The following is a 23,208-nucleotide window of genomic DNA, read 5'->3' on the forward strand; positions in this document are numbered from 1 at the left end:
AGTATCTTTGGTGCCTTTTTGGCTCCAGTGGAACATTTTCACAGCAGGACTTATTGACAAGATCATTTTAATGTAGTTGAGTCCAATCAGAGACTCTGGACCATATGCTACCAGTGAGATACCAAGAAAACCATTATCTCTCTGATCACCGGACTCCTTTCTGACAAATGAGTGAGTGGATAACCCTAAATGAGAAAAATTATATATAATCACTTAGCACAGTGCCCAGGACTTAAAAAAATTCAGTAATTGCTCACTAATCCCACTGCTGTTACTGCTATTATGTCTCTCTATTATCCCATTGTGGATAAGGGCAGGCTGGAATCAGGGAGGGAGGGAGGTTGTCTCTCAGCTTTTTGAAGTTCACCATCAAGTGTTGAGACTTTTTATAACGCTACATTACATGTGAGGCAAAAGTCATATCTAAATGTTCCATAATGGACATCTCAGAAACCTCTATTAGGATGTTCCATCCAGCATTTTCCCCTTAAAGCATTTGTACCTCACACTTCCCACCTTAGAAACATTTAAAGAGTAAGTTATGATCAAGGGAGTGAGATTTGAAAGCAAGCCCCTCTTGAATGACTTGTTTTATATTACTCACCAAAATTATACCAAAATTATTTATTAAAAATGATAGCACAAGATGGCTTATATTGTTAGAGGAGTCAGAAATACGTTTTTTGTTCTTTCCTCCCCCCCCCCCTCCCTCCCTCCCTCCCTCCCTCCCTCCCTCCCTCCCTCCCTCCCTCCCTCTCTCTTTCTTTCTTTTTTAGTTTTTAAATATATCTTTATTGATTTCAGAGAGAGGAAAGGAGAGGGAGAGATAGAAACATCAATGATGAGAGAGTCATTGATGGGCTGCCTCCTGCACGCCCCCCTACTGGGGATAGAGCCCCCAACCCGGGCATGGGCCCTGAATGGGAATTGAACCCCGATCGCCTGGATCCTAGGTAGACGCTCAACTGCTGAGCCAGGCCGGGCTCTTTCTTTTTTTAAATGAACATTTAAAACCTCCCAGCATGCTGTACCAGGATGCTCTACTATTTTCATGCTGCATGGTACTGATATACTTTCAATGTTCTTTATTTGAGCTCTGAATTCTCTAGTTGGATGGGACAGAACATCCTTCTTTGTCTAAAGAAATCCCCATCCCTCTCCTTCGATAATTAGTCTCTTGGCAGAGTGCCACCTGAACAATGGGGCACTCTCTTCCGGGCAGGGATCATTAGTGAGGGAAGGATCAGCTACACTTTTCTACATGGGTAGAAACAGGAGTTATATGAGCCCTGTGTGTGTATGTGTTTCTAAGGCCGTATATCTATGATTCCCTAAGGAGTTTCAAGACATGCTGAATTTTTTTTCAGTGTTTAATACTTCATAAATAAAGTCTTAGTAGCAATTCTCAGCTCTAGCAAATCATGGATGTGTTCCAGAGAACATTTAAAATATAAAAGCCAATTCCAAGTGGAAGAAAAGAGCTCCGTTTTCCTAAATAGTCAACATATCTCAAACCACTGACGTGTTCAGAACAGAGAGGGTGGCAGATAGGGAATCAGACAGGAACTGTTTGCTTGACCCCTCCCAGAATGAAGCAAAGGCCACCTTCACCCTTACTACGTGCTTTCGTACTCACAGGATGACATGACGTAGGTGCTTAATTACCCCCATTTTATCGTTGGGGAAACACTTAGAAGTTAAGCAGATTGTCTGAGGAGACCCAGTTGGTAAGTGATAGAACTGGGATTTGAAGCCAGCAGAAGGGTTCCAAAGCCTACCCTCCACGCTGCTGGGCTATGAGACACAATGCACTCAGCTTCTTGCAGGCCTGTCCAGACAAGGCACCGTATTTCCAAATAAACCTCCAGCCCACACCCATAGCCTATATTCTGTATTCTTTTCTAAATGAACCACCAACGCAGCCCCTCCTCCAACCCATATCCCTTATCCTTGGACTGAGCCAACCAAGCTCAAATTCTTTATCTTTCTCAGAATGAATCACCAATACCAACACCCCCAGCTCCTATTCCTTATAATTCCTGGAATGAATTACCAACACCCACTCCTGGGACCTTATTCCTTATCATTCTTGGAACAAACCACCAAATTCTACCCCTAGACCATATATTTTCTCTGTCTCCTGGCCACGCATAGCCTCCGTGACAGCCGTTAGGTTTTCCCCACTGTTACCACAACTGGTGTTCTTTGGGGTGCACTGCTCAGCTATTTTCTGCACAGTGGTCACCCCCTACCCCATCCATTGGCTCTGTCTCTCACCACAGTGAGAAGGGCCAGCAAGAGTTTAGTCTGACCCAGACCTTTGAATGACTTTCTGGCATGGCTGGTAAGACAAGTTCCCGGGGGTGTCATATAGATGACATCCTGCTGAATCATACTCAGCAACACCCCCCTAATCCTGATCCAGTGTTCTAGATGGGTCCCAGGGCTCCTGTCTCATTTATATCTCAGGGTAAATTCCCTTACACCAACTAGAACCCTGGGCAAGGCATGGACCACCTTTCAGTACTTGGATGATGTTAATCCCAGAGCATTGAAAGCCTTGACTGTTAAGAAAACCCTTCATTCTCGCTCCCAGGAGATATACATCTCCTGGCATGCCCAAATATTGCAGAGTTATCCAAGGGAGCATGCAGATTGCGTGCCCTTCTCTCTCTGGTCCAGTGTGTTTGTCCTAGAAAGAACAGATGGAGAAAGGTAGGCTGGTCTCCTGACACTTCATTCTCTCCAGCTTGACCCTGACCCAGCCTAAGACATATATTCAACATAATTTCTTGAGTGCTTACAATGTGCCAAGCACTACACTAAGTACTTAAATTCAATCTCCTTAAACCTCACAACTCTAGGGAGGAGGCAATGTATTATGCCCATTTTACAGATGAGGCTAAAAAAAAGGGTGACTTGCTCAGGAGCACACAGCCGGTTAGGTGTGGAACTGAAATTCAAACCGAGGTCATTCTGCTCCAGAAGTCCATGGCTTAATCCCTTTATTACATTGCCTCCTAGATCAGAATTATTGCTTCATAAGGACATCCTTCTGCTGGAGGGGGCAAATGGGCATTAAGCTGCTTAACTTCATATGAAATGACGTCAGCACTAATGGAATGACAGAAGGTCGGAAGGGAGAGGTTCTGGGCTTCAGCTGTTTCAATAGTTCCTTTTTTTTTAAATAGTAAGAAATCTGAGGGCCAGAGAGAGGAAATAACTTGGCCATTTCGCCTCTGCGAACAAACAACAGCTTACAAAGAATTAACTTTTACATTGGATTTCTTTCTGTTTTTTAAAAAAGATATCTATTGATTTCAGAGAGAGGAAGGGAGAGGGAGAGAGAGAGAGGAACATCAATGATGAGTCATTGATTGGCTGCCTCCTACACGCCCCCCACGAGTGATCAAGCCTGCAAGCCAGGCATGTGCCCTGACTAGGAATCAAACCTCCATCTCCTGGATCACAGGTTGATGATCAGCTGCTGGGCCACATGGCCCGGGCTTACAATGGATTTTCCAACTTGTGTTCTATAGGAGAGTAAGGCCCGTGAGATGTTTGCTAAAAGGTGGATCAGGGAAGCAGGAAAGAAGAGTCCTGGGGTCAATTATTATATTTGCTGGTGTGCAGAATTCACATTATATGAGACATATCCCAATTTCATAAATTTTGTGCAAAAGAGTCCCTTTCATCATGCTTGGTGGACAGTGATTTCATAGAGGGGGAAAAGACACACAGAAAGGCTTGGAATAAAGCAGACTGTAGTGATGTGAGAAAACACAAAGGGTGAAAAATCCCTGCCCTCAATTTATTGTCTTATCTCTTGTTTGTTGTTGTTTTTTTATAATGGTCATTACACCCTCAGAAACTGATGAGTTTCCGGGGAATTATGAATTTTAAACCTTTAGCAGAGGAGGCACTAAAATGGCTCTTTAAGAGTATGGGTCAGAAAGAAGAATTGCCGGTGTACTTTATATATAGTAATCAATCAGAGTGAATTTCTCAGCAGTGGTTTCTATTGCTCTTCTTTAAGATGCAATCATGAAAATGAAGTCACCAGACTTCAGGATGTTATTTGGTATACCTCAAGTTTTCCAACACAATTCTCCAAGGAGGGAGAAAGGGAATCGATGCCCCCAGAAGACTAAGGCTGTAGCCTAAAGAGGTTTAAACAAGTTCAACTTGGCATGGAAAGCTTTAGCTAGTGGCATGCTAGTGAATGTTTTAACAATCATATCTTGGAGTATGGGAAGCTCGGATTTGTAGTATTTGCCAGTTTATATGGTGCAAAGGTTCCCACCGTGGCCAATTTCGACCTACCAATGTGCTGTCAAGTGATTTGCTAAATTCCTGAAAATTTAACCAGTTAGCTGGTTTCTGCTGGCACGTTATAAACACTCAGTAAACATACCGTTAACCTCATTACTGTTACTATTATATTGCCTACAGTAAATAGAGCTCAAGTAGCTATTTTGTCCACGTGATTATCCTGGATCGGTTTCAGTTTCTTAAACAGCTATGGGCAGCTGACAGGCACGTATCCCTGCCTCTTCTTTGTGCCAAGACTCTGCAGACTGAAAGGAAACCGATCCAGGCAGACGGGGCCTGCACAGGGGCAGGTTTCTAACCATTCCCCCTGCACGTACGCAGAGATAAACTGAACGCTCTCCCAAGCTTTCTTCATCCATGAGATCATTTCTTCAACAATGGCCTGGAATCCCAAGTAATGAGGGTGATGAGGCTAATTATAGACTCTGGTACACAGGCCCATATGATGTGTGTTCCTATAGAGTATCTGGGTTGAGCCAAAGGCCATTCAGAGAGCTCAATGGCACTACCATCCAAAAGCCAAAAGACCTAGTCTCTCAGATCCATGGGGGCACAGATGCCATATCATTTGGTTTCATAACTCTCAGAATGCCTATAATTGCTCTGACACATAGAAGAGCCACCCCCCTTCAAAAACTAGTGTAAGTGGCTTGTGGTATCTGCATTTGGTGAGACTCATTCACTTGGAAATATGACTGATTCCTGATTGCAGAATTATTTTTTTTAATTAGGAAATCTCCCAATAGTAAAAGTGACACATACTCAATAGACACACTTAAAAATATTCCCCTTCAGCCCAGCCAGTGTGGCTCAGTGGTTGAGTGCCCACCTATGAACCTGGAGGTCATGGTTAGATTCCCAGTCAGGGAACAAGCCTGGGTTTTGGGCACAATCCCCAGTAGGGGGCGTGCAGGGGGCAGCCGATCAATGATTCTCTCTCATCACTGATGTTTCTCTCTCTCCCTTCCTCTCTCTGAAATCAATTAAAACATAGTTAAATATATATATATATTGCCTTTCAAAGGAAAGGAAAAATCTATATTCTTACCACCCAAGAATAACCCTTGTGTATATTTTGTTGTTTTTTCCCTCAATATTTTATCTTTGTGCATTTCGAGGGGCTGTTTTGCTTTCCTTTGCTTGAGCATTTGACATTTAAAAAAAATTATAATCACACTGTGTAAAAAATTTTGCAGACTGTTTTTTTTTCCTCCTGTAGACTCATAAGCATTTTAAACTATCATTACCACATAATATTCCAACAAATGGGTGTATCAACAGTTCCCCTGTTCCTGGACGGCTAGATTATATTTCATTTTTATTGTTATAACTGTAACAAACATTTTGGGCATAAAGCTTGTGTTCCTATTATTTCAGATATAAGATTACTTCCTTAGGATATATTCCCCAAATTGGAATTACCAGTCAGAGAACGTTAAAGATTTTGCAAGGCATTTTAAAGACCTTTGAAAGACTCTCTGAACATTTCCTACACTGCTTGTTCTGGATATGACTCCAGGGTCTTAGTGTGAGTGAATTGCCACCCACCTCCACAGCTTCTCCCAAACTCTTTGCCTGTTGTGGGACCTTCCCAGATCCTCCCTTCCCCAAGACTCCAGAGGGTCTATCATGCAAAGCTGTCCAAAGCTGCCCCTAGGGAATCAGTCCCCTGTGACCACCCAATGAGCCCCAGTTCAGAAGAAGAGTGGTCCAGTCTGTCCGTCTCCGACATGCTGCGCGGTCAGCTGAGGCACTGAACCCCTGAGTAGGAAGAAAAGTTGCTGGAAGACAACAGAGCCCTCATCTACTTAATTTTTCCCCTCTGACGTAACAGCCTGCTTTTTGTCTTGTTTCCACGGCAACACAGCCTCAAGACAATAGCTATTAGCCTTGGTGCTTAGGGGGGAAAACTCAGCTGACAGACACGCGAGAGAGATGCAGGGAAGAAAAGGTTGCCCCCCGCCCATTCCCCTCTGTGTCTCTGCAAACGGACAGGGGTAATTAAAAATTAAACTTCGGAGTCAGACGGACACTGGCATAAGGAAGGCTTCATGTCATCCATTTCCAATGCTAATGAAAACAGATGAAGATAAATCGAGTTACCTCGACTCTCATCTGTTTGATGGAGAATCTTTCAGAACATAAGTCGTTTCAGAGAATCTTTCTACCCTTCGGGGAATTATGTGGCTTCCAAACAGCCTGAAGTGTTCTTACAGGTGAGGTGGGGTTTGACAGGTGAGGTGGGGTTCTTACAGGTGAGGTGGAATATCTCTGTATTCCACCTTCACATCGTATCCGTCCCACTGCGCCAGCACCCCTAATTCCCAACTCTCACTGGCCTCCCAGTGTCTCCTCCACCAGTGCCCCATCTGCCAACATCACTACCTGGGTCATCTTCCTGAGACACTCATCCAACTATGTCCAAGTGAAGACCTCTTGTAGCCCTCTACCCCCCACAGAAGAGAGCCCAGCTCACAAAGCTGGGCACAGGGTGCCCCCCAGGCACACAGTGCCCCCCCACTAATTGTCGGTTCCCTGGATGAGCTGTCCACTACCGGTCAGGATTCTGTTCTTGCCTTGTGCGCATGCATTTTTTCCCTTCCTGGAAAACGCCTCCCCACACTTAAAAACCCAACGTAATGCCACTTTTCTCTAAATTGAGTCATTTCCGCCCCTGGGCTCACACACCTCTTCTTTCATACCTAGAATATAGCTCTTCCCACGCTTTCTTGCAATTGACTGTTTAGTGGCCTCCCTTCCGTGGCAGCCCGTGGGCTTGTCCAGGGCGGAGGCCGTGTGTGTTCAGCTCCCTGAACGCTGCCTGGCACATGGTAGGAGCCCAATACTGGAAGTCATTACCCTCACAAAGCTGGGTTATTTGGTTAAAAGGATGCATTTTTCTATCTGGGGATAAGAGAATAACACCTTGGACTTCTCTAGCACCAAGCTCTAAGGAACCCAAACGCCTCTTTATAACATCAGCATCAGACAATGGTGTAACAATCAAGCATTTGGGTGCTGAAATTGTTGTTATGGTTGTTGTTGAACAAAGTTCAAAATTCACATTTATAAACTTTTTGGAAAATTCCAAACATATTCAAAAGTAGCAATAGAATACTGACCCCACCTTCACCCCCACCCCCACATACCCATCAACCCAGCTTCCCCAGTGATTACTTCTGGCCAAATTAGTTTCCTCTGTTTCCTCCCTTCCCTCATTATTTATCTGGAGTATTTTAAGGCAAATCACAGACATTAATCATTTCATCTGCCAAAATTTCATAAAGAGTCTAGGTTCAAATTCTAGGCTGTCTACCTACTATATGTGACCTTGGGCAGGTTAATTAACCTCCCTGGCCCTCACTTCCTAGATGCGTAAGATGAGAATGATTATGACACTTGCACCCTGGGGTTCTAATGAGGAACACTGGACTGTTCTGTGAAAAATCCATGCCCAGCTCATGTGCTAAGTGGTCAGCGTGAGTCATCAGAAGCACTATGTTATCATTATCATCACTAAATTTACAGCACGGTCTCAAGCATTTGTGACATGAAAGACATATGACTGTATCAGTAAGCAGGGCTCTGGGAGCAGAAGGAGGGATGATTGGACTGTGGAAAACTGGAGCCTCAGAGAACAAACAGGAGGCTGGAAGAATCATCCTGGTCGGGGGAACGATGGGTTCTGGAGCCGGGCAGGGACCGAGACTGGGATCAACACATAGGAGATGAGACAACATGCACACGCGCACACACACGCACACACGGATGGCCAGCACCACCAAAAGCTGGGAGAGAAACATGGAAAAGATTCCTCTCAGAGCTCTCAATAGGAATCAGCCATGCTGACACTTTGATTTCCAACTTCTAGCCTCCAGAACTGTGCAAGAAATTTCTGTTGTAAGCCACCTAGTTTGATGTACCTTGTTTCACCAGCCCTAAGAAACAAATATACTATCCAAACATTCCCATGGGATTGTAATTTTTTGAAATGGAAAGGATCGTTAGCTATACACTGAATGTGATTTTTCAAGGTATTATTTCTAGGTTCTTGTCCATATGCAAACAGTTATTTACTTGATTGTAGTTGGGGTCAAATATAGTTTTATGTCTGGACTTTTGGTTTTCACTTGACAGAGCACTAATTTGCGTTTTGTAATTCGAGGGTATATATCTCTACTAGCCATTGGCTCACACTAGATCCTACTGTTTCCTTCCTCAAAATGATACAGGCCTTCCCACTGCATTTCCAGCATGCAACTCTGCTGATTTTTCTGCTCACGTTGCAGTAAGATCTGGCTCATTACACCATGGTTTGTGGGTTGCCTGGGTAACCTGCTGATTCTAACTTATGTGCACATGTCCTATAGCCCCACCATGGAGATCATCCCCTTGAACCATAATCAGATGAAACTCAGCTGCTGAGTCTTTTGAGGGACCACATAGAGACACTGAGTGGGTTTAACTAATGGTCAAGCAATGTCCTACAGGTTTCTTAGTGCACAGAGCAGAAATCAAGTTGTTTGATTTCTGCATAAGGGTGCAGAACCAAAGCTGAGACCTGATTCCTTCTCCGGTGCCCTAGAATGGGAGGAGTTGTAGCTTTGGCTCTCTGCAACTTTCCAAGGTGCAATGATATTTAAGCCAAGTGTTAAAGTGGGTCCTATCCAAATACCAACCCAGCTTCTTGGGGGAATCTTAGTCAGCCAAGCCAGGGACATGTCCTTTCCTGTCCCCACCATGAGTCAGCCAAGCCCAGTGCCCGACTCATGGTGTGTAATTGATATTTACTAAATGAAACACCAGGTAAGTTCAAGGGTCTAAAATTCAGAGCCTCTGAATCAGTTGCAACAAATAGGTATAGGGTGAGTGAGGCCAGCACATCACTTTTAAAGCCACACTTGGTGATGTTGATGCAGGCAGCCTTCAGTCCACACTTCAAGAAAACCTAATCTAACCAATGAGCACCTTGAGGTCAGGGACCATATTGTGTTTTTCTGTTATTGAGCACCTGTTGTGTACCACACACTCTTCCCAGTCCTGAGGAAAGAGCAGAACCCAATCTCCTGTGGGCAAGTCCCTGTCAAGGTGTCCTGTGGGTACTGAGGTGGGCAGGTGCCTGCCCTTGAAGAACCCGCAGATGGAGATGGGGAATTTGCTGCTATCATACCATAGATCTCAAATGGGGGAGGACTATGCCTTCTGGGGGACTGTTGCCAATATCTGGAAACCTTTTCGTTTGCCACTCTGGGAAGCACTGTTGACATCTAGTGAGTAGAGACAAGATGCTGCTAAACACCCTGTAATGCATAGGATAGCCACCCACAACCAAGAATTATGTGACCCAAAATGTCAATAGTCCCTAGGTTGAGAAATTCTTCAAGAGAGACTAGAATGAGTCTCATAACCAAGGACGAAGCAAGGTGCCCATGAAAGTACAGAGGAAATAATGCATTACTGGTTCTATGGTGCACGACCCAGAGCCCTGCAGCCTTCCTTCCTCTCTCCCAACCCTCAGCCTCCCTGGCTCCATCCTAGTCTCAAATACCTGGCAACAGTGCATCAAGCCCGGGAGTTGCACAGGGCTCAGTTTGAAGCCTGGCTTCCCCGTATGTCACTGTTTGACCTTGGCACACCATTTAACCTTGCTAATCCTCAGTTTCGTCTCGCTCTCCTCCACGAGCAACAGGAACTCAAGAAGAAAGGGAGAATATTTTTTATGTACTTCTGATTGACAGTCTGACAAACTCCCACTTACCACACAGGGTTGGTGCAATGCAATGACATCTGACATCAAGCATGTAAGGCGTTTTGCTCAGTGACAGCACCTGCCAAGCATTCGTCATAGGTCAGCTGCTGTGATAATGAACTACATTCCCCACCACCCCTGCTCCATCCTTTAAATTTACCTGATTAAAAAAAAAAAATACATATCTTTATTGATTTCAGAGAGAGGAAGGGAGAGGGAGAGATAGAAACACCAATGACAGAGTCATCGATCGGCTGCCTCCTGCATGCCCCCTGCTGGGGATCGAGCCTGCAAACCAGGTATGTGCCCTGACAGGGAATCATTCGAACCACAATCTCCTAGATCCTAGATCAATGCTCAACTGCTGAGCCACGCCCAGCCGGGTGTAAATTTACCTGATTTTTAGATTCGACTCTTTGAGACTCTCACCTTCTCCTAATGCAACCTGTGGGAGGCTGGTGACTCTCATAGCGCTGTGCTCCTAGGTCCAGAGCCTGCAGCCCTCCTGCATCCTTCCCTCTGCGTGGGAGGAGCTATGAGAAAACCCCCTCCAGTCGAAGTGGCCGAGGACCAGCTTTCTATAGGAGCAGGCTGCTGGCAAATGCCCCTTATACAATCACTCTCTTATTTCCACTCCTTACTTTAGACCATTCTACAGGTCCCAGACAACTTGTCTCAGGCATGGCTCCTCTGCTGGCCACCTCTAATTTTGTACCTGAGGCACTCTAGCACCTGCCTGAATTACAGCTATGTCTAGATGACACAGTCAACATATCTCAGTTCCCTTAAGGTACTAAAAAATGCCCCAAGCACCTGCAAACAAGCCCTTTCTCTCCAAGCCTAAAGAAAGATCCCCTCTGATGTCTAAACTGGACTTTCCTAAATGTCAGCAGGTCTGGCTGCCATCCTTTCCCAAGGATGGATGGCTACCCAAGTGAGGACTTTCAAGACACCGAAGGGTCTTTGGGGCTCCTTGTAGTTCTAAACCTCTTTCACCAACTCTCATATTTGGTAACTCCAGGTGAAAACATTCAGGGAGCATGGAATGGTATAGCTGCTAATCTGTGAATAAGTAAAACCAAAATTATCTGGAAGAAAGGTAGTTACATCATTAATAAGGAACCAGAGCCCTTCAAGCAGAAACACCGACTATCTCTCCCTGGTTGGAGGATTTGGGGGGGAAAAAAATTAAAATCTAGAACCAGCTGAACTTATATTTCATAAGTTCTGCCACTGTCCTGTGGAATTTCAGGAGCAGCAGGGGCTCAGGCTATTTCTTAGCCCGAGTCCAGCACACTTGAGGAGCTTAAGCAATTCATGCGGACTTCCAAGGGGTAACTCACCATCATCACCCTCAGTGTGCTTGTGGCCATCCATGACTCACTGTCTGAGTAGAGCAATATTTACTCACATTACTTATTTGTCCTTCTACTTTAGCTGAGTCACAAACTTCCACTTGACCTTCAAGTCTCAGACTAAAAGTCACTTCTTCTCAATTGTTTTCCCTGGCTTTCATCTTTCTCCAATCCTCAATTCCTCTTTTGCGCCCCCACTACAGTTCAAATGTCTGCTCTTCAGATTGAACAACAGATATTTTTCTGCAGGAAACAGAGATCATCTCATGTGCTTTTTCGTGTGCTCCCTCCCAGGCCTCACTCACAGGGTGGAATAGGCACCCTTGGAGTTTCCCCTTCCATTCTATCCAGCCATCCAAATCCAACACGGGGAAACATTGTTAGATAAAAGAAAACAAACACTGGAGGCAATTCACTAGATTTCCCCCCCCCATCTTCTGCTATAGTTCAAAATATAGTAGGATAAAAAAATATGTAGTTTGGCTTGATTGTGGATCGCAGATCTCTGCAGAGCATCACCACGATATATATTTGATCGAGAGAGTCTCAGCCATCCCAGTACCCAGAGGAAAAGCATCAGTCACTCCGTCTGGATTCTACTTGTCCTGCTTCTAGCCTTCCCTTCTCCTCACTCTCAAAAGTTCCTGGCCTCTTCCAACCCAGTGTTCACACTAATGGCCCTTTAAAGTGCTCTTGGAGCATCCCCATTGACTCTCCTGCGGCCAGGCAGATACCTCTCTTATGACAGAAAGTTAATGTTCCCCTTCTTTTAAAAATAATGGCCATCCTTGCAGGGCCAGGACTAGGTTGGGACAATAAAGGTGACAAGGGTGCAGTATTTAAGGAGGTGCTTACTTTCAGGTTCTGACCCAGCACTTGAGAATGAACACCACCTTAGCTTTGCTCCCTTGTCTCTAGCCCCATCCTACTCCATGCCTTGCAGTATTTATTTTTTTTTTTGCAGGAGAATAAAGCCAAATTTGATATGTACATATTTATGGAAACTCCACATACATGAGAGGTTCCTGGATCCTGCATTATTGCAAAGACCCCATATGCAACCGGTCCAGAACTGGAGTGTTTGAATCTTTTCTCTGCCTTTCCAGTGAATCAGTCCACAATTCCTGATGTTTTACTTTTCCAGACACTCTTCCACCTAGGTCAAAATCTAGGGGGCTCACTCACTTTCAACCCCTGCAGCTACTTGAACACAGAAATTCCAGATTCCAAGTCTATGTGCAATGTATGTGTTACTTTCCAACACCCACTTTGGATTTTAGACAACCCCCAAAGATAGCCATTGTTACTATCAGTAATCTTCCCACATGTGACTTCGGTAGATGTGCTTCTTAATCGCAGTATTACTCATTTCTTATTTTCAAATCTTTTAATTTATCATCTAATAAGGACAATTATCTGTGGAATAATCCATCTTTATTTTATTCCTATTTTAGGTGGCGAGGCTTGTTATTATTCATAACACAAGCCCAATGCTTTGGTTATTAAGTGGTGTCATTTGTACCCTAATGACTTTGTGCCTTACACGCCATTCGAAAGGAAATTGAATATTGTGAAACAGTCAACGAGACCCCAAACAAAAACGGAGCACCGTTCTCATTTATGATCTTATAGGAGACACAGACTTCATCTATGTTCTCATGAGGGTTCCCTGTTAACTCTCATTACCCAAAGGTGAAGGAACTGACAGGAAGATATTCTAGAGCTGCATGATCCCATGTGGGCAACTGCATCCTTGGGAACGTTTTGGGATATAGTACCAACGGCCCCAACCGATGTTCCTAGCATCTTGCCCCACACTCACTTTGGCTCTCTGTCCCCATGCCCCCTGCCCTCTCTTCCGTCTCCGCTTTCACATTCCTCACCCTGTGCTTGGACAGCCTCTCTCCCTTCTCACCTCAGGTACATCTCCTCATCGTTTAAATCCCAGCCCACTTTTCACTTCTTTAGAGAAGCCCTCTCTAGCCTCCCCAACCAGGTCAAACCCCCTGCCCACGTTCTCATAACACCATTGTAGACTTGCCAAGTGGCAATCTTACATTTATTTCAGTCATTTTTGGATTGATTAAGTCTGTGTCTCCCGTAAGTTCATGTGGGCCTGACCGGGTGTGGCTCAGCAGTTGAGCATCAACCTAGGATCCAGGAGATCGCGGTTTGATTCCCGATCAGGGCACATGCCCAGGTTACGGGCTCGATCCCCAGTCAGGGGCGTGCAGGAGGCAGCCCATCAGTGACTCTAATCATTGATGTTTCTATCTCTCCCTTCCTCTCTCTGAAATCAATAATGACATATATAAAATTTTTTTAAAAGTTCATGAGGGCAGGGGATCTTGCAGATGTTCGCTCACTATCATTTTACCAGGCCTCCAGAAACCCCACCTCTTCAGTTTCACTGCAGACAGAAATAAAAATGATCATAACTACTGCTCCTCTGCAAACATGGTCTGAGCCCATTACATTTTTCCTGTGGGTCATGCTTGCATGCCATCTTGAATACCAATGGACCTTGTTGAAGCATGAACCAATGGTACAGGACCAACTCTGATAGGTTGTGATACATGTGATGGTGAAATAAAAAATCAGGAACACTTATAAAATTGTGAAATTCTTATTAAGATTAGCCTATTTAATAAGTGAAACTTTGATTCTCTTAGGATGGAGAAAGCATATCTGTTTCACCCATTACTCTATATACAGTTCCTGAGATACGGTTTCGGCACTGTTGAGTGACTGACTGACTGACTGACTGACTGAATGAATGAATGAATGACTAAATAAATGAATGGATAGAATAGCAATTATCGCTTAAGATAGTAAAAAGTTGAGGGACAAAGAGATGAAGCGATTTGCTGGAATGACATTACTGAGTCAAAGCAGAGCCTAGGACTCAGTGATGTACTCACTGCCTCCTGCCACTATCCACTTGGGATGGTATTGAGGTGGCCTCCCAAGGACAAGAAGTGTCAGAAAAGGCTCAGATGGCCTCTGTACTCAGGATCTTGGCATCTTAAAGTGTTTGAATGACATGACTCAAATTTCCTCCCACTGTCTGGATGGGAAACCAGCTCCAGTGGAAATGGCCTGAGTATGCTCAGGATCCTTAGTTCTGGAAAATCTAGCTTCAAGCCAGAGGGTGAGGGTAACATGACTGGCTGGCCAGAGGTGCTGAGAGGACCCCAAAGGAGGCTTGGCCCAAACTGCAAGAGGCAGGGGTGAGGGGAGCAGAGCAGCTTGCAAGAAGAGTTATGGAAATCGACAGCCATGAGACCAATCCGAGCTGGGCTCTCCGGAAGGAACCCAGCCTACACGGAGGCACAGGGCTGAGAGGCCCTGTGAGCTTCAGATATGTGCCCAGTGGCAGGAGTGAGAGAGGAAGCGATGAAGCCAGAAAGGCCAAGAGATATCAGCTCCTGGAAATGAGTCCAGTGCTGTCCAGCAGAATTCTAACGTGAGCCACATGCAAAGTGTTCAACTTCGTAATCGTCCCATTCAGAAAGGTAAAAAGTAGGTAAAACTAACTTTAGTGACATGTTTTATTCAACCCACTTGAAATGTCATCATTTCAACAGGTAACTGGTGGCAACCATTCTCAATGAGGTAGTCTGTGATCTCTTTTATCATTATGGAGTCTTTGGCATCTGGTATGGATTTTACACTCCAGCGCGTTGCAGTGTGTGCTCGCCGCATTTCAAGTGCTCGGTGCCACTTGTGGCTAGTGGCTGCTGTGTTAGGCAACACTGGTCCGCTAGACTTTTCTCTTGAGCATAGTGGGAAAAAGTTGTAGGCAGAAGTGTGCCTCAGAAAAATCTCTCTGGTAACCACAAGAGAGACAAGTAGCTTTCGGGAGGCTGCACCACCACCTGGGTGCTGTCACCTACCTGGGCACCTCGGTTTGTAAACCGGCGACTCGGGAGCAAAATTTCTTTTTGCAGATTTTTACCCTGCAGTGGTGTTATCTGAGGGTAGTTTGAGGGATGCAGACCACAGAGCCCTGGGTTTTGCCCATCCAGAGTTGTGAAAAGGGGCGGCTGCTCTCTCAGTCCCCATCTGATTCTAATCACCATTCAGATGCTGGCCTGGACCAGGCTCCTTAGGCTTTTCACCTTTGGGTTTCTCACCTGTGAAACTGTAATGCCAGTACTTGCCTCAGAGGCTTGGTGTACAGATAAACGAAGCAACATCTGCAAAATGCCTCATACTGTGCCTGATAAAGAATTGATCAAAAAATGGTTGTTTCTTTCCTTCTACGTTATCATCAGAAGGACTCTCACATCTCCAAGAGCAGCTAAGAGGATGTAAACTCGAACAGCATGACTGGGACAGACGGCCCTTCGTCATCTCTTAGAAAGACTCCTAATCCTTTCTCCACCCCCCACACAGAGACTTCAAGGACTCGGTTCATTTCACAAAGAACTGTCTAAAGAACATGCAGATTACAGCCAGCCCTGCAGGGGGGCTTCTTTTCCCTAGCATCACAATAAGCATTACCTGGCAAGAAAACAGCTTTTTCGCTTCCCTGGGTTCTATCTTATTGGAGAAGCGGCTTAAAAATTGTTCCTAATCTCCAAGGAGTTTCCAGGTGTTTAATGACTTGCTGGGGTAATAAACAGCTGAATTCTGGGAAACCTATTATATAAGACATTACCTACCATTTTCCTCTGCCTTTGAGAATCAAATCAAGCAATACAGTCTGGGCAGAATTAGGAAAAAGCGTCGGTTTTGAAATCTGACAGACCTGAATTTCAACCACAGTCTGTCGCCCATAGCCATAGAATTTTAGGACAAATCGCTTATCCCTTTGAGCACTGAGGTACTTATCTGTAAAATGGGTATGATGTATACCCACTGTAAGGTTCAGAATCACGTAGGCAAGGTAAGAAAGTATTTGTTATCTAATACTGCATAACAAATTACCCCTCAAAAATTATTAGCTTAAAACAACATTTATGATCTCACAGTTTCTGTGGGCGAGGGATCCGGGCATGGCTTAACTGGGTCCTTTGGCCCAGGATCTCTCCCAAGGCTGCAATCCAGGTGTCAGCCAGGGTTCTGGTCTCATTTCAAGGCTCAACTGGGAAAGGATCTGCTTCCAACCTCTCTTACTGGCTGTTGGCCATTGGCATGTGGGCCTAGGGAGATAGGGTAGCTCACCATAGGGCAACTGGTGTCATCAGAGCAAGGCAACACGTGTCAGAGAAAGAGAGAGACTGTAAGACAGAAGTCACAGTCTTCTATAACCTAATCTTGGAAGTGACATCCCATCACTTTTTCTGTATTCTGTTGGTTAGAAGCAAGTCCCTAGTCCTAGCCCACAGTCACAGGGAGGGGGTTACACAAAGGTGTGTCAGGAAGTGAGGACAGTTAGAGACTGTCTGCCATGATATTTAAAGATGCTCAGTAAATAGTAGCTGCTATTATGATAACCAAATATGAGACTACTTTGCAAAGCAATGTTCACCACCGAAATAGAAGAAATCTACTGGATTCTGTATTAGGGTCAAGAAACTTAACAATCATATGACACTATCAGTCTACAAAAGATGTTGATTCTAACCAATGCTAGGTTATCCAAAGGCTACATTTAGAGATGCATTTAATTTATATTAAATACAGATCTGATAACGTGTTACCAAATAACAATGTTCGGACTAGAATCTGGCCCACATTTCCCTTACATAATGTTTTATCATATATCTAGTTATTTTAGGATCTCCATGTTTTTATGGGGATGCAAATAAAAATAGACATCTTGATTTTCTCATTTAGCAATATTATAAAGGCATTTGACCCTGCTGTACATTCTTTATAATTAGCACTTTAGCAGCTACGTAACATTTCCATTCAGTAGAAAAATGTAAGAGTCATGGTTTACTTAACCATTCCCTTTTTCTGTGACATATAAGTTGCTTTAATGTTTTGCCATTAACAGCAAAGCTGTGATTGAGTATCTTTTGTGTGGTAAGTTTTTTCTTCCCATAATCTGAATCATGTTTTTAGGATACAATCCCAGGAAAGGCAATTAGAATACACACATTTTAATGGCTCTGTCAAGTTTTTACCCAAATGAGAAAATGGCTTTGGTTTTTATATAAGCAAACACTGCTCCATCAGCCTCGGATTGAGTTCCTCAAAGGCAGACACCCTGGCTTAATTTTTAAGTTTTTTTAAAACATGGCATCTTGCCTCTAAGCAACCATTAATGAATATTGTGGGCTGAATGAATGAACAAAGATATTTAAAAATCCAAGACTTTAGGAAAAATATTTAGGCTAAATCTACTGAAACTTCTCTTTTAATCAGGAGATGTTGCATTTCTATTTAGAAATCACTAAGAAATGTGAAGGATGTACCCATGCCAAGCACTGGGCTCTCTTTCGCCCTTTTCTTATCTCATTTAATCATCACAGCACCCCCTACTGTTCATTTTCCACACTGCAGCAGAATGAAATACCCAAAGCATAAATCAGATTGTCAAACCCCACTTTTTTATAAAGGGTCCCAGGAGACATCTGTTGGCTCCCATAATTTGAAAGCATCAACAACAAAAAACAAACAAAAAAACCCACAGTATGTCGTCTTTTCTAGGGAGAATACTAGTTCCCTGGAAATGTCTATTTAGTTGGACCCCAAATTTTTACCCAATACCAGGAATCATGGGAATTTTTAAAAATGTAGTTCAGCCCAGGGAATAAGTCATTTTAGCCAAACTATAAGTCAGAATGATAAAACATTTAGGTAAGCGGGGTGCAAATGACTCAAAAAATAATTTTATTGGTCAAAATTTACTCTGGCTGATAATGTCCTGCCACTCTGCAGCATGCAATTCTTAGATGCTTACCCACTCCCACCCCTGCATCCCCTTTTTAAAAAGAAATGTTAATTATTTCAGGAGCTATCATCCTGGTTTTTTTAGACCCAGGAGACCAAGATCAGGGTGTGAGAGTGACCCAACCAGATTTTATTTGCACCCAACTTCCAAAACCATCTCAGATTTCGCCTCTAAACTTGAACCGCGGCACCCCCTGGTGGCGTCTGGAGGCTTGGCTTTTCCAGGCCCTCTACCCTCGGGAGACTTCTCACCTAATGTGAGCTTCCGTTTTTGTCCTAATCTTTCAGGTGAAGGAGGCCATGCAGCGGATCCACGACCGGGGGAACATCGGCAAGTTAATTCTGGATGTAGAGAAGACCCCGACTCCACTGGTGAGTCAAAAGCAGAGGGATTCGTTCAGTTCAACACAAGAGGGTCTGATCAGGTGCAGGCACAGGTGGGGCAGAGGGAAATACAGGCAGCTCGTGGGCTGGCAGAGGCAGCCTGCAATAATCGAACAGTTGTGCCAATGGGGGATGTCAGAAACTGAGATAAATGCTGGGAAGCAAAGGAAAATAATTCTTCAGTGAGAGCATTTCAAGAGCACTCTGAGGGCAGTCAGGAAAGGACAGAAACAATCGACCTGGGTCCATGACAAGTGCTACCTATTGGCTGCCACGAGTAGGAGGAATTCCTGGTAAGCATCTAATAAATTCACGTGCATATACTCAACAGGTCGATGCCCACTCCCTCTGAGACGCCTCCTGATGATTCCACTGATTTTGCTTTCTTTTACCAGGATAAAACCCTTATATCCAGCAATCTCACCGGGAGTGAAACATGTCAAACTCACATCCCAGACGCTCTTGCAGTGGCCACTTGAAGGGGGCTTGTGTAGTGTGGTGGTCAACACAGAAGCTGCCACCAGACTGCACAGTTCCAAGTCCACAGCTATGAGCTCCCATGTGTGGCCTAAACAATTACTTCGCCTCTCTGGCTTCTGTCCCCCTGTCTTGTACATTGGAGGTTGATAAATTCTCAGTTAGAATGATATGCATAAAACATTGTCTCGTGCACACTAAATTCTAGGAAAAGTTTGACAAAGAAAATACTTAGGAAGTTTTTTTGCTTTCTTATGTTTAATCTTGGAGCTGCATCAGTCATTTACAAAAGAGAAAGAGCTAAAACGTCTTGAATGTTTTAGCTTAAAGCGTGTGTGTTTTTAAAGTGTTTATTGGGCTTTTATAACTATAATGTAGTTTATGTATGATGGCCATTTCACTCAAGAAAAAGATGCTTACATGAGAGGGCATTTTACTATGAGTGAGCTGCTGATAATGATATGGATGCAGTTTATTAAGGGCTTACTGAGTTCCAGGACTGTGCCAACAAGTGTTTTTAAGGCAGGTGAGGGGCCAGGTAAATGAGGAGAAGGTGCCTGGGATCCTGGGACTTCTGTGCACCTATGTTGTGTTCTTTAAACACATGTCCAAGTCTGTTTCAGCCCCATCAGTACCGGGCAGACAGGTCTAGAGGCATCCTGGACTGCTTCTTGCTTTCAAGGCAATTAGCTGGCACTGGCTTCCCACCTGTCTCCTTACACATGAGGCCCTGCTGGGCTCTAGGGCTGGCAGGAAGGCCTGTTTGACCCCGGAGGCCGGGGGGGGGGGGGGGGGGGAACGACACGTGGTTCTTACCAGAGCAGAAGCTGAAAAGCACACCTTTCACGGTGAGAACTGAAAACCTGCCTTGGCACGTATCATTGCCCTTGTTCCTGAATCTCAGAAGGACTTTTACCCTGGGACTTAAGGCAACAAAGAGGTAATGGACAATGGGCCCACTCAGGTCTGTATCTGGAGCATCTCTGGGGTGGGCGGAGGCCGCAGCCCATCTGGATGGAAGGCTACGCTCGAAGAAATCCCCTCCCAAATTCCAAATACTTGCACTCAAATCCTTAGCTCAGAGACTGCTTCTTGGGGTGCCCAACATAAGACAGATGATGCCGCACTGCCTTTCTGGGGAAGCGAGCAATCCCCGCTCTCGGCCCTCTAAAGAGGTCCTTCCAAGTGGCCTCATCAGATGCTCGGAGAAGGTGGGGGTGAGGCTGCAGAGCCCTCTCACGAGTCCGCTGTTGAATTGCAGATGGCCAATGACAGCACGGAGACCAGCGAGGCAGGAGAAGAGGAGGAGGACCATGAGGGGGACGGCGAGAACAAGGAGCGGATGCCCTTTATCCAGTAACCCAGGACCCAGCCGGGAGGGTGGAGGGTGCTTTGGAAGACGAGGAGCCGCCTGAGAAAGCTCTTCTGTGCCCCAGTGAACAAATGCTGTAGTCCAGTGCGTGTCGTGTTTGTCTGCAGTCAGCTGAGCTAAAAAGCTTTTGGTCACTGTTGTTTTTGAAATTAAGTGCCAATCCCATTCCATGCAGTATTATGTCCCTCCCCCCTCTGTGTATTACACTGTCCCCTCTCCCCTGTTTCACAACCACCCGTCTTCGAGTCCTTCCCGACAGTTCTAGAACAGCCTAATCAGTACAAGCCCACAGGCCCAGCGCCTGAGAGACCGGACAGGGGCAGAGACAAGTTTGGATTGAAAGGTGTTATCACAGAGCACGAATCCAGATCCTAGAATCCTTCAGGCCAACGGCACTTTTCGCTGCCAGCCACCCATGCTTCCGATACGAGCACTTGCCAACTTGGCTGGCGGAAAGAGGGTAGGCCGGACGATCTCGTGAGCCCATAAATTTAGGATCTCTCCAAATAGCACTTCCCCTCTCCCCCAGCTTCCTTACGTTCATTCAATTGTGTCGTGGTCAGAAGACTGAACCACTGTCCTCTCACCTTCTGATGCTCGATCCCTTCACTGGTTCTTGTCCATAAACAACAGGGAGACAGATGTGAAGTTTTCAGGATAAAAGGTGGGTCAACAGCATGAGTTTGAGGACCAGCCATAGCGATTTTTCCTCTGAAACCACATCTCATGAGCAAAATCCTCTCCTCTCCCACCACATATATTGTGTTTTAGTTTTAAGAAAACTCAACACGTGTGGGACTATTTTGGAAATCATTCCCGAGACTCGCCTGTGTTTGCACACTTGCTATTGGCATTGACCAATTTTGCTAAATTCATTTCCTAGTAGTGAGCAGCCACCTTTACCGTGGATCCCCCAAGGAAGACCTCCGTGGGAGATCGTATTTGAAAAAATAAAAATAAAAAATCAATGAGCATCCTTTTATTTGCCAAAGCATGTTCCAACAATGTGACAAATTCTAGTGGTACTAAGGTTGACATTCTTATCAGATGCCAAACGTGTGGTTCCTCTCCTCTGAAATATAAAATTATGGTGCAGACTCTTTGCAGGGCCCCTGCATTGGGGGAACTGGGGACCAAACTACTTGATTACACACTTTTTCAATTTTCCAGCTCCTAAACTTTTAAGAAACCCTGCCCTTTGCCCTACCCACCTCCCTGGCATGGCTGAGAACCGTCCCCCTGCAGAAAGAGAAAAAGATTCAATATCTCCACAAGGGGGCTCCCTGCCCCCCCCCCAATCCTTTTGTCCCAAAGGGTTGACCCCCATCACTCATAAACCAAGCTGGGAACACAAGAAACCCACACAATCAGACCCCGACTCACTTTACATCCTGGAAGGTATTGCAGGGTCCCCAGATTGCCCGATCTCTCCACCAACGAGCCTTAGGGTAGACCCAACGCTTCCTCAAAGTGATGGGAATGAGCGCATTTCAGCGATTACCTATTTTATTTTTAAAGTCCTTTTGTAACAGATGTCGCCTCATTAATCATGTTCTTTTTTCCCCCTCACCCGAAGCTTGTGATGATGACCTACTCATGCCAAATACTGACCTGGAGGGAGAGTCTCTCGTTGTGAATGTACGTGTAACATATGAGGGTGGGAAAGATGTGCAGAAAGATGAGAGTTTCTCAAAGACGACACCATGTCCTCCTCTCGTCCTACCCCGGGACTCACCAGTATTCCAGCCCGGTGCCATTTAGAGAGAGAACGTTGAGGTTTTATCCCAACACCTTTGCCAAATGCTAATAGTATTGGTCATGTTTCTCCCATAACCACGCTGACAGTGGGGCGTTAAGAAGACCGTTTCTGCCATTTCTATCCAGCTACCCAAGTTCCGCTCCTGGTGAGCTGGACAGAAAGGGCATCGCTAGGGCCAGAGGGGCAAACGGCCGCTGGCCTTCCCAGGCCTCTCCTCAGCCAGGAGAGTGGGAACGCCACCTTCGGAACCCAGGCGGCCTTTTTTACGTCCACAGGAGAAGCATAAAAAGCCACTCCTCCCCAAATCTGTTTTTTCAACTAGCAAAACGAATACGGCCATCACAAATAATGCCCATTGGTTAGAGAAAACCCTTTTGTCTCCTTCGTAGAACGGGAAGAGACAGCTAGTTTGACCAAGAGGATCAGTGTAGGCCACGAAGAGCAGGAAAGGATCGAAACGGCCTGTTGAATGCACTCCCGCCTGAAGCGCCTTCTCTCGGAAGGGGGGGTAAAGCACGTCTCAGTTTGCCTTAAAGGAACTGTGAAGGCTTCTCTGTAATCTAAGCTTGATTGGAGTGAACTGAAACATTGTCTAATGTACTTGTGGCTTTAGAGCTTTTGTTATATTGTGCCTACAAAGCAAATTATGTTTACATAAAAAATATAAATAAAGTATTCAGCATAGCATATAATCTCGCCTGGCATCAGTTACTCCACATAAATCATTGTTGGAAAAGCACCCCCCCCACACACACACATTGAAATGTAAGAAACAGGTGACTAGAAATGGAAAAACAAAAAAAACATGTGCTAGAAGAGGCTCCGGATGGGGAGCTAAAGACTGTACAGGACATACAGGGTAGAGAGAGGACAAGCCTTTAAAGAGATGTTCAAGTTTCTTTAAGAGAGAAAATAAAACCATTCAATAAAAGAA

At 45.0% G+C, this 23,208-nt stretch overlaps 1 protein-coding gene across 4 annotated transcripts in view; it reads left to right on the forward strand.

The window, feature by feature from the left end:
• The window catches only part of VAT1L (vesicle amine transport 1 like), a 102,415-nt gene extending 79,451 nt beyond the window's left edge, over positions 1-22,964 (forward strand). Inside the window, exons 8-11 of one of the 4 annotated variants that reach the window (XR_013997532.1) lie at positions 18,571-18,654; positions 20,405-20,499; positions 22,092-22,153; positions 22,664-22,964. Coding sequence is in view for 3 of the 4 variants with exons in the window: in XM_081118403.1 (XP_080974529.1) it covers positions 18,571-18,654; positions 20,405-20,499; positions 22,092-22,098 (186 nt within the window). In the remaining variant the exon portion in view is untranslated. Of the gene's footprint in view, positions 1-18,570; positions 18,655-19,061; positions 19,187-20,404; positions 21,759-22,091; positions 22,182-22,663 lie in introns of those variants that run through there. The other 3 variants (XM_081118403.1, XM_081118404.1, XM_081118405.1) reach the window with 3 other exon arrangements.
• The last annotated feature ends 244 nt before the right edge of the window (positions 22,965-23,208 follow it).

The sequence above is a fragment of the Miniopterus schreibersii genome (assembly GCF_964146895.1).
Source record: "Miniopterus schreibersii genome assembly, chromosome: 18".
Classification (NCBI taxonomy): domain Eukaryota; kingdom Metazoa; phylum Chordata; class Mammalia; order Chiroptera; family Miniopteridae; genus Miniopterus; species Miniopterus schreibersii.